We start from the raw sequence: 12,332 nt of genomic DNA, 5'->3' as shown, positions 1-12,332 counted from the left end.
TGTTCGGAGTTCTGGGAGGTAGAAGGGAAGATGAAAATCAAGACATAACGAAGGATGACCTCTGTGACACTGGACTTAGTGCTGTATTATTATGTCTGAATGTTCTTTAGTCATTGGGTGTGTGTATATGTTGGTGTTCATCTAGCTCATAATAGTCTACCCCCTCTACTTATCCATATTATATATTTTTTATTATTTATTAAGACTTTACTTTTTTTAGGGCAGTTTTATGTTCACAGAAAAATAGAAGGACAGGTACAGAGATTTCATCATATACTCACTGGTTACACACATGCACAGCCCGCGCCTCCCCCGCCCCATTATCAACGTTCCCCACCAGAGTGGTACATTTGTCACAACTCATGAACCTACATTGACACATCATAATCACCCGAAGTACATAGTTTACATTAGGGTTCACTCTTGGTAGTATATATTCTGTGGGTTTGGTAAACATATGTAATTACACATATCCATCATTATGGTATCATATAGAATATTTTCACTGCCCTAAAAATCCTGTGTTCTGCCTGTTCACCCCTACCCCCATGTATTTTTTTAACCTTTTTTAAGTATTTCCAAATACTTAGTATATCCCCACTGTGAACCTTGAAAGTTTCAATAGATTAGGAAATTAAAGTGCAGACAGATTATATAGTTGGTAATACATCTAGAAGAAAACTCAGATCTCTTAACTCCAAAATATCCCATATTATGCCTTGTCTACCAGTGAATAAATGGAGAAGGTTGATGATGAAATCAGTTTCTTACAAATGACTGAGACAAATGGGTAGCTTTTGGGGCCCTAGATGTAATTTTGTAAAATTAGCCATCCTTGAAAAAATAAATTTGAAAGACATCTGCAGTTGTTGGAAGGAGGGAATAGATGCCATCACGTGGTATTCATTTGCAGGGATCAGATTTTCCTGAGTCAGAAGGGGGTTAAGAGATCTGCCAAATGCTTGGGAATGGGTTCAAATTATTGTAGAAGTGTGATGAAAAAACATGATTGATTGAGCTCAAGAGTATTTGCCCTATTCTTCAGTAGGTTGCCTTCCTGCAATTCTTCCCCCCAGTTTTATGATTCCCCTCTAAAAACTTAACTCTTAATAGAAATGATTTGAAGCCCTTATCTTGACTTTCCAAGCAAAGTAAATACATCTATGAATGTGTTTATTGTTTTTATATCTCAGCATTATAGCTAAGCTATGCTATGTTCGTTTTTGTTCCTGTATTTGACAGTTATTTAATATTAACTGGTCACCAACAGTATAGTAAAAAATGAACTATAATTAGAACCTAAGAGAGATATGAAGGAAATCTCCAGTAGTGCTGAAGTGGAGAGCAAGGTTTCTCAACTTCAGCATTATTGACATTTGGGGCCAGATCATTCTTTGGTGATTGTGATGGGGGAGGCTGTCCTGTGCACTGTGAGGTGTTGAGCAGTATCCCTGGATTCCACTAACAAGTTGCCAATAGCAACCTACCTCCAGATCTAACAATCAAAAATGTCTCCACACTTAATGTTCCCTGGGGACAAAATCACCCCCAGTTAAGAATCATTAGTATAGAGGTAAAAGAGTAAACTACCATAGATTGGACCTTTGAGGTACAGCAGGAAGTAACAAATTGGAAGAGAAGGTGGGTCTAAAAGATCAAGGCAGAAAGTAAGAATGATTTAAGGAACCCCATGAGGAGATCATAGGATTAGGGAAAGAAAGGGAAGACCCAGCACAGCCAAAAATAAATAAAAGACGAGCCACTTGCTACAACTCACCAATTGCAGGTGGCTTCTGAAGCACTCCTTAGAATGCTAGGACTCTGGAACAGTTTGAAAATCACTCTGGGGGTAGGCACCTTATCTGTAAAGGGCCAGAGAGTACATATTTTCAGTTTTGTGAACCATATAGTTTCTTTTGCAACTGCAGCTGCTCAACTGTGCCATTACAGCAGGAAGACGGCCCTAGCCAATATGTAAATGAGTGAGCATGGCTGAATTTGGCCCACTGCTGACCATTTTGGTTTGCTGGCTCCCAAAACTTCTGGAGAAATATCAGTAACCTCAGATATGCAGATGACACCACCCTTATGGCAGAAAGTGAAGAACTAAAGAGCCTGTTGATGAAAGTGAAAGAAGAGAGTGAAAAAGTTGGCTTAAAGCTCAACATTCAGAAAACTAAGATCATGGCATCAGGTCTCATCACTTCATGGCAAATAGATGGGAAAACAGTGGAAACAGTGGCTGACTTTATTTTGGGGGGCTTCAGAATCACTGCAGATGGTGATTGCAGCCATGAAATTAAAAGACAATTACTCCTTGGAAGGAAAGTTATGACCAAGCTAGTCAGCATATTAAAAAGCAGAGACATTACTTTGCCAACAAAGGTCCATCTAGTCAAGGCTATGGTTTTTCCAGTGGTCATGTATGGATGTGAGAGTTAGACTATAAAGAAAGCTGAGCACCAAAGAATTGATGCTTTTGAACTGTGGTGTTGGAGAAGACTCTTGAGAGTCCCTTGGACTGCAAGGAGATCCAACCAGTCCATCCTAAAGGAGACCAATCCTGGGTGTTCACTGGAAGGACTGATGTTGAAGCTGAAACTCCAATACTTTGGCCACCTGATGCGAAGAGCTGACTCATTGGAAAAGACCCTGATGCTGGGAAAGATTGAAGGTGGGAGGAGAAGGGGACAACAGAGGATGAGATGGTTGGATGGCAACACTGACTCAATGGACATGGGTTTGGGTAGACTCCGGGAGTTGGTGATGGACAGGGAGGCCTGGCGTGCTGTGGTTCATGGGGTCGCAAAGAGTCAGACACGACTGAGCAATTGAACTGAACTGAACTGAAAACCTCTTTCATTTTTTACAAATGGGAGAACAGGGAAGGAAATTACCATTAAGAGTGGAGGTGGGACTAGAACCCAAGTCTCCTGATTGCCACCTTTACCTTTCAATTTACTGTCAAATGGAAATTTCTGATGTGTGTGTACAAATGTGTGTGGTGGGGCAGGGAATGATGTCTGCCTAAGTGTCTTTATTTAAACAGTACCTTTGACTATAGGTAAAGTATTTCTCAGACTTTCCTGGTGACACAGTGGTAAAGAATCTGCCTGCCAATGCAGGAAACTCAGGTTCAATCCCTGGATTGGGAAGATCCCCTGGAGAAGGAAATGGCAACCCACTCCAGTATTCTTGTCTGGAAAATCCCATGGACAGAGGAGCCTGGTGGGCTATAGTCCATAGGGTCACAAAGAGTCAGACACGATTTAGTGACTAAGCAACAACAAAAATATTTCTCATAAAGCAGAAGTGCCCTCCAAATTGTATCATTTTGAGAGAATACAGCTTCTAATTGTATCTCCAATGAAAGGCCTTGCCCTCTAAAGATACGTGAAGCTCTGTTGCACAAGGGGTTTGAGGCCTCCTTGTTATATGCCTTCCTGGGGCAAAATGGCTATGTTTTTAATGCCTTAATTGATGTGATAATTAGACTTATTGAGATAATGAGAACCATGTCAAGGCTATCTGGAGTGAATGTTCCAAGTTGAGAGGACTAGAGGATGTGCGATTTGGCATTAACTTTTTCTTTAAAACAGAAAAACAACTCTGAGTACTTTTTGTACCAGACACTCTACTAAGCACTTCATTTTTATCTCATTTGTTCCTTCTAGAGGTATATCAAATTATCATCATCTCTATGCTACTGATGAATGAGTAAATGAAGTTTAGGGACATTAAGTAGCTTTCTTCAGATTTCATACAATTAGTAAGCGGAAGAGCCAAGATTTGGACTTGGGTAGCCTGAGGCCAGAGCCCATGACCTTAACCACTTTCCTCTATGGGCTCTTTCTTTACCTGGAAGGAACCACTGACATTTCTCATGGCATTGAAACGTGAAGTTGAGGACTCAGGATGTCCTAATTACCAAGCTAACATTTGAGGAGCTTAGCATATGAGATAGTTTTACAGAAGAGAGGCAGAAAATAAAAGGGGGTTTACCATGATGAAGGTAAAAATGAAGCATATAAAGTCTAGGATAATAGAGGAGTTAATAAGCCTAATAGACCTGTGGTATTTTCTGTGTATAGATGAGACCTAGAAAACATAGAATATATAACCTTGAAGATTGCTGACTTCATTGAGTGCATCTTTATAGGGTCTTACACTGGTAGTATCCACTGGTAGTATGTAACAGTTGTCCTTTTGTATCCTAAATTATCTAGGGGTTAAGCATTTACTAGGTGATCTTGGTATTTATAGGGCTTCCCTGATGGCTCAGATGGTAAAGAATCTGCCCAAAATGCAGGAGACATGGGTTCAATCCCCCGGTCAGGAAGATCCTCTGGAGAAGGGAATGGCAACCCACTCCAGTATTCTTGCCTGGAGAATTCCATGGATAGAGGAGCCTGATGGGCTACAGTCCATAGGGTTACAAAGAGTTGGACACGACTGAGCAACTAACACTTTCACTTTCTTGGTGTTTATGTTTGAGCTGCACTGTTTCTTCTTTAAAGAAAGTAGAAGAGTTATGCCAACCACAGAGGTCCTGGTACCTTGTGGAAAACCATCCCAGTGGCAAAGCATAATGGGATTTTTCTTAGCCTGCTTGTGGAAGTTGTCTGACTTGTGTAACTGTCTTCAGCCAACTCAGAAAACTCTAGGCCTTTATTGCTTTTCCCTTCCAGATGGTTAGCTCAGTGACTTCTACTGCTGGGGATTCCTTAGCTAAGACATTGAGGGTACCTTTCTGAAGAAAGACAGGGCATGGAGAAAGACACCTAGCCCTGGATTGATTATTTTTCAGTTCTCTGACCTTACATTGCAGTACTTTACCATCAAGGCAAGAACTGCATGCTATCTAACTTTAATTGCCTTTAAGTATAACTGCTGTAAGCCTCAGTAATTATAGTTGACATTCTCTGCATTAACATTGCATGGCTCCCCTAGGGTTTTCAGAGTGATTCACAAATAAATGCATTCAGCTTTAAATAGCTCATCAGGACTATGGAACCCAAAAGGTGAAGGATAGAGGATATTTTCTGCTCTCCAATTATTCAAAGCTTAGCAAATAAGAAGGCAGGGGTGTCCATGGCTTAAAGGTCTCGATTGCCCTAGTCCATGTTATTACAAATAGTCACATATCCCAGGAAAGAAAGGTTTAAGCTTATTAGGAGAAAGAGAATGGCAATTTTTGTTTCTTTTATTTCCTAGGTGAAGGTCTAATGGATAAAAGCATTTAGACTTATAACTTGCCTCAGCTGGTTTACAAGGCTAGATTGAACTAGGCCTTGGAATGAAAGGAAATGTCAAGACATGTAGTGCAAATTTTTTAGGTTTTCCCAGTCACCTAGGCAAAGCATAACACAAGTCTGGTAGGAAAATAGAAGTTTTCTTCTACCTAGAGAAAGTTCAGCGACTCTAATTTGGAGAGAGAGCAGGTAAAAGACAAGGAGAGGTTCCCAGTTGGCATGTACCATCGTTGTCTAACTGGACATTCTAGAGAGCAGTTGATTTGGACACATTTCCTTGAATCTGTTTCCTGGTTTCTGCGATGAGGGAGTCAGGTTGGTTCTGCTGGCTTTGCTCCAGCTAAATGGATTGGGGCAACGCTGGTAAAGTGGGTAACTTCTTACATTGCAACTGTCTACCCAGGTATCTCAAGGGCTTGGGAATTTGTTGGAAAGTTAGAGTTGAGCTGAATTCTTGAATTTCCTTTGGACCATGTTATCAATAATATCTTCACATTTAAGTCTTTGCAGTGAGATTTCAGGAAAATAATAATAACAGATGTGACCAGCTGGGAAGAATTTCTGCTATAGAAAGAGTCCATGAGTTGATTTATTAGCAAGAGAGGCACTCCCACAAGCATTTTAAGTATTAAGGAGCATCATCTGCTCATTCCTAACAATTTGGGAAAGTTGTACTTTCCCCTGTCTTCTTAGATGTTGAGAGTAAATATGTTGTTGTTGTTGTTGGTAGTGTGGTCACTAATTTGTGTCTGACTCTTCTGCAACCCCATGGACTGTAACCCACCAGGCTCCTCTGTCCATGGGATTTTCCAGGCAAGAATACTGGAGTAGGTAGCCATTCCCTTCTCCAGAGGATCTCCCTGACCCAGGGATCAAACCCGCATCTCCTGCATTGGCAGGCAGATTCTTTACCATTGAGCCCCCCAGGGTGTGTATGCCTTCTTTTAAAAGCTCTGGAATTCTCTTCATTCCTTCCTTCCAATGGAATCAGGGATTTGCCATGGTGGAATTTGCCTTGGAAGTTACAAGGGTACAAAGAACTCAAACTCTTAGTCCCAGCCTGCTTCAGCTTTTGTTTTTGGTTATGGTTCATAGACTTGCAAAGAGAAAGAATTATTATATGTGATCTCATTTAGTCTTAGATTTGATTCATTATTTGGCATCTTTAGATACCCTAAAGGTCCCAGAGTGAAAGTTAAGAGATTACAGTCCAATGTTATCAACTCAGGCTCAAGAGTGAGGCAGAAGTCGCAAATGACCTGTGTTCTTTTAATATAGAACTGGTGGAGAAATGTCTATTTAGTTCTTTGGCCCATTTTTTGATTGGGTCATTTATTTTTCTGGAGTTGAGCTGTAGGAGTTGCTTGTATATTTTTGAGATTAGTTGTTTGTCAGTTGCTTCATTTGCTATTATTTTCTCCCATTCTGAAGGCTGTCTTTTCACCTTGCTGATAGTTTCCTTTGATGTGAAGAAGCTTTTAAAGTTAATTAGGTCCCATTTGTTTATTTTTGCTTTTATTTCCAATATTCTGGGAGGTGGGTCATAGAGGATCCTGCTGTGATGTATGTCAGAGAGTGTTTTGCCTATGTTCTCCTCTAGGAGTTTTATAGTTTCTGGTCTTACGTTTAGATCTTTAATCCATTTTGAGTTTATTTTTGTGTATGGTGTTAGAAAGTGTTCTAGTTTCATTCTTTTACAAGTGGTTGACCAGATTTCCCAGCACCACTTGTTAAAGAGATTGTCTTTAATCCATTGTATATTCTTGCCTCCTTTGTCAAAGATAAGGTGTCCATATGTGTGTGGATTTATCTCTGGGCTGTCTATTTTGTTCCATTGATCTATATTTCTGTCTTTGTGCCAGTACCATACTGTCTTGATAACTGTGGCTTTGTAGTAGAGCCTGAAGTCAGGTAGGTTGATTCCTCCAGTTCCATTCTTCTTTCTCAAGATCGCTTTGGCTATTCGAGGTTTTTTGTATTTCCATACAAATTGTGAAATTATTTGTTCTAGCTCTGTGAAGAATACTGTTGGTAGCTTGATAGGGATTGCATTGAATCTATAAATTGCTTTGGGTAGTATACTCATTTTCACTATATTGATTCTTCCAATCCATGAACATGGTATATTTCTCCATCTATTAGTGTCCTCTTTGATTTCTTTCACCAGTGTTTTATAGTTTTCAAGAAGACATACAGATGGCTAACAAACACATGAAAAGATGCTCAACATCACTCATTATCAGAGAAATGCAAATCAAAACCACTGTGAGGTACCATTTCACACCAGTCAGAATGGCTGCGATCCAAAAGTCTACAAATAATAAATTCTGGAGAGGGTGTGGAGAAAAGGGAACCCTCTTACACTGTTGGTGGGAATGCAAACTAGTACAGCCACTATGGAGAACAGTGTGGAGATTCCTTAAAAAACTGGAAATAGAACTGCCTTATGATCCAGCAATCCCACTGCTGGGCATACACACTGAGGAAACCAGAAGGGAAAGAGACACGTGTACCCCCAGTGTTCATCGCAGCACTGTTTATAATAGCCAGGACATGGAAGCAACCTAGATGCCCATCAGCAGATGAATGGATAAGAAAGCTGTGGTACATATACACAATGGAGTATTACTCAGCCATTAAAAAGAATACATTTGAATCAGTTCTAATGAGGTGGATGAAACTGGAGCCTATTATACAGAGTGAAGTAAGCCAGAAGGAAAAACACCAATACAGTATACTAATGCATATATATGGAATTTAGAAAGATGGTAACAATAACCCTGTGTACAAGACAGCAAAAGAGACAGTGATGTATAGAATGGTCTTATGGACTCTGTGGGAGAGGGAGAGGGTGGGAAGATTTAGGAGAATGGCATTGAAACATGTAAAATATCATGTATGGAATGAGATGCCAGTCCAGGTTTGATGCACGATACTGGATGCTTGGGGCTAGTGCACTGGGACGACCCAGAGAGATGGTATGGGGAAGGAGGAGGGAGGAGGGTTCAGGATGGGGAACACATATATACCTGTGGCGGATTCATTTTGATATTTGGCAAAACTAATACAATTATGTAAAGTTTACAAATAAAATAAAATTAAAAAAAAAAAAAAAAAAGAACTGGTGGGACAGTGCTGGTCAATGAAGAGACTAAAGACTTTTGAACCATTGCATGGCACCTTCACTTTTGAGGGGCAGAAATGTTCCAGGAGCACAGCAGTGATGACACTGAGTAATTACTAGGACTGTAGAGTTCAGAAAGACAATTCTGGCCTCCTTGTTGACCACCCTTTTTCTCTTACTTAAAGGGGAGACTGCTATATAAAGGGGCTTCCTTTCCATTCCAAATTAAACTCTTCTCCCTGGGGATCCCCCTTTCATTCTTTAGCATTCCCCCCAATATAAGGACCAAAATAAGATATTCCTCCCCCAGAATATTGCAGTTTAAAGAAGGGAAGAGGTGAGGACATCTATAGATGGGAATCTTAGGAGCTTGCTAGCAAAGACTCTCTTGATAGAAATAGACTTGGGGGGAAACATAGATAGAGGGAGAGATAAAAAAGGAGTTCCTAATTCCTAACTGCTGAGACATTCTATGTATGGTCAACACAAGGCAGCCTGCTACTCATGAAGGATCTTCTTGCTATTCATTCTTTCCTGAAACTGGACAGGAAGAGATGTAAACACAGGGCTGGATTTGGGGGGCTCTATATAACTGACCCTGTTGTTCTCTTTCCTTCCATCTTGCAATTCACCCAACCTGGATTTTCAGCTAAAGAAGAAGCAAGTGTATGTAGATAAGGTGGAAAAGATGCAGCAGGCTCTTGTACAGCTCCAGGCAGCATGTGAAAAGCGAGAGCAGCTGGAGCACCGTCTCCGGACACGACTGGAAAGAGAACTGGAATCCCTCCGAATCCAGCAGGTATGGACAATTTCCAGAAAGTGGGATGGCTCCTGATCGCCCATTTGTCAGATAGTGTCTGACATGAGAACGAAAAATACACTCTTGCCCTACCTGGTCTTACTCCAGAACGGCTCCCAGTTGTAAAGACATAGTCGGCTTCCTTAGCTTCCTAGCGCAGCACAATCCTTAATGCCTTATAAGAGGTAAAAATGCTATACAAACAGACTTTGGGACATTTAAGGATTGGAAATGGTCGTAAGAGTCATTTAGCCATACATCTCACTTTTTTTTTTTTTGGCCCCATGGTTGGCATCTTAGAACTTAGTTTCCTGACCAGGGATTGAACCCATACCTCCTGTAGTGGAAAGCATGGAGTTTTAACCACTGGACTGCCAGAGAAGTGCCCCAATCTCCTCAATTTCAGATGAGAGAAAATCAAGACCCAGGAAAGGTTGCATGATTCACTTAAGATCACACAAGTTTAGAGGAAAGGTAGAGATGAAATCCCAGATTTTTAATTTCTGTTTCTATGATCCACTTTCTGAGCAGCATGACAATTTGATATGGCAGGCTCCTTTTGTGGTTCAGAGTCACATACTCAAGCCTAAGGTAGAAAGTCCTAGGAATTTCCCTAGCTTCTGAATTGGAGTCCAAACTGAAGTGGCTTGGGCAGTAATCCTGTCCAAAAATAAGGACTCTTCAAATGGGACTCGGCCCACCATGGTCCTAACTCACTAACGTCAGAGGTCTTGGCATCTCCCCCAACAGCGCCAGGGCAACTCTCAGCCCACCAACGTTTCAGAATACAATGCCGCTGCACTGATGGAAATCCTTCGTGAGAAGGAAGAAAGGATCCTGGCCCTGGAAGCTGACATGACTAAGTGGGAGCAGAAGTACTTGGAGGAGAATGTGATGAGACATTTTGCTCTGGATGCTGCGGCCACTGTAGCTGCTCAGAGGTAAGTAGTTGGCTGGTAAAATCTCGGCATGAAGGGCAGGGGTGGTGGGGAGAACAGAAAAGTGACTGAGTGATAGTTTTTCCAGTGTTTCCTCCCCCCATCATGTTGTGTTTCTTTTTTCTCGGTTTCTGCTTAAGTGTGGTTTTTAGTTTTCTTTAATCTGGTTAATGCAGAGACTGGGCCTTCCCTGGTACCTCAGCTGGTAAAGAATCCACCTACAATGCAGGATACCCTGGTTTGATTCCTGGGTTGGGAAGATCCCCTGGAGAAGGGATGGACTACCCACTCCAGTATTCTGGGGTTTCCCTGGTGGCTCAGATGGTAAAGAATCCACCTGCAATGTGGGAGATCTGGGTTCGATCCCTGGTTTGGGAAGATCCCCTGGAGGAGGGCATGGCCACTCACTCCAGTACTCTTGTCTGGAGAATCCCCATGGACAAAGGATTCTGGTGGGCTACAGTTCATGGGGTCACAAAGAGTCAGACACGACTGGGCAACTAGCACTGCACAGCACATGCAGAGACTGAATGACTGTAGGGGCTGAGGGTACGGGATTGGAAAATTCAAGTTACTGATGAACTTTCTAGACTCATAGTTCAGCTTTCCTCAGGAGCCTAAACAATTGCAGACCGGATCAAGTTGTGTACATCTCTTTCCCCAGGGCCTCAGGTTTTTTGAGCCACATGTGTAGGTTTCTTTGTTTAGCCCCAGGACTGGAATAAAAGCTTCTCCAGAGAAATGCCACTCCAAAACTAAATGTCACTCAGGAGTGGCTACTGCCATTTGATAGCTCTGGCTCCTCCAAGGTATGCCGAAGGTTGTACTGAACCCGAATCTGTCTGTGCCCTTTGAGAAGGTCTATATTTGAAGCCCGCATTCTCAGTGTCCCTGAGTTCATCACATGTAAGCAGTCACATTCCATTTGGTAAAGGAGAGAAAGTGGCAGGAGGCTTTTTCTTTTTTCTTTTTTTGCCTTTTATGTGTTTCCCCTCTTCTCGTTATAAACATTTATTATTGGTCTTTGGAGGACACTGTGCTCTTATCCAGTTTGTCTGTCTTGCTGCTGTTTGTAATCATCTATTGGGAAAGAAACAAAAACTAAATTTGAATCAGGAGATGGTGCATGTTGGAGATAGAAACAGAGCCATGGTCTGGAGTTGGGTAGCTGAGGCAGGCTATAGCATATTGCACCCAGATAGGTCTCTACACAGAAAGTTATTAAAAATCCTGGTGTTGTTTTAGCATTCTCCTAAATGTGGTAAGCCAGCAGAGTCTGGCAGTGGTTGCCAGACTTGGGCTGGAATATGTGTAGAGGGGGCGGTGGATACATTTATTTTTGAGTCCTTCTCTTGCCAAATCAGAGGGAGGTCAGTGCTTAAAAGCTGGACTGGTGGTTTGTAAATCTATTCCCAGTGCTTCAGGAAGATGGCTTACATTTCTCTAATGTGATCTGTCTGTTTTCACATACCTCCTATAAACCTTAAACAAATTGCCTGTGTCTTGATTTTGAGATCTTCGTGGGCTTAAGCTTACCTGTCTTTTTTCTTTCTTCTTCTGAGAACAGTATGCTCAGTACCTGCCAGTGTAGTAATAGAGTGCATAGAAGCCCCAGCTATGCTGGAAGATGGTCAAGAGGTTTGTAGGCAGCTTTGAAGCAGAATGAAGTATAATTTTAGCTGCTGGTTCCCAAGCAAACACCTGTGCTCACTCTTTGTTCAGAGGTTGTTCAGGAAACCCTAACGATGAAAGGGAGATGAGGGCATTTTTGTCATCTTTGGGCAGAAACTTAGAAAGCTAGAGCTCATGAAGGTGTGCTGTGTGAGAAAATGTTGGTGCTGGGAAGTTTGCTATTGAAACTGACTTCAGAATAGACTCCAGGTCAAAATTCAGGAATGGTAGGAGGTTGTCATTTGGGGCCTTATATAAAGAAACTACCCCTTTCCTGCCTCCCTGGAAAGTTTAGAATATGGGGAGAATCCCCTTTCAGATGGATTTCTTTCCAGAGTCTGTTGGCTCCCGTAAAAGAGATTTAATTTAAATTGAATTCCTTTAAATTACCAGGTAGAAAGTTTCCATGTAATCACTATTTTCAGTAAAATGGGCATGCTTATCATTTAATGATAAAAAGCAGCCAGTTCCCACCTAGTAGGAACACTTTGTAATAGTTCCCTGGATAAACATTCCATATCTGGACTGTGTACCTTTTGCATGCCTAT

The 12,332-nt window shown here is 41.6% G+C and overlaps 1 protein-coding gene across 5 annotated transcripts in view; it reads left to right on the top strand.

Annotated features, from left to right (window-relative positions):
- Nucleotides 1-12,332, top strand: part of AMOT (angiomotin) — a 68,412-nt gene that overhangs the window by 39,620 nt on the left and 16,460 nt on the right. For all 5 annotated transcript variants that reach the window (XM_005227926.4, XM_005227927.4, XM_005227929.4 and 2 more), the window contains 2 exons: nucleotides 9,026-9,175; nucleotides 9,926-10,116. In XM_005227926.4, coding sequence (XP_005227983.1) covers nucleotides 9,026-9,175; nucleotides 9,926-10,116 — 341 coding nt within the window. The remainder of the gene's footprint in view (nucleotides 1-9,025; nucleotides 9,176-9,925; nucleotides 10,117-12,332) is intronic.

This window comes from Bos taurus, chromosome X (genome assembly GCF_002263795.3).
Source record: "Bos taurus isolate L1 Dominette 01449 registration number 42190680 breed Hereford chromosome X, ARS-UCD2.0, whole genome shotgun sequence".
In the NCBI taxonomy this organism is placed as follows: Eukaryota; Metazoa; Chordata; class Mammalia; order Artiodactyla; family Bovidae; genus Bos; species Bos taurus.
This window is presented reverse-complemented; position numbering and strand designations above follow the sequence as displayed.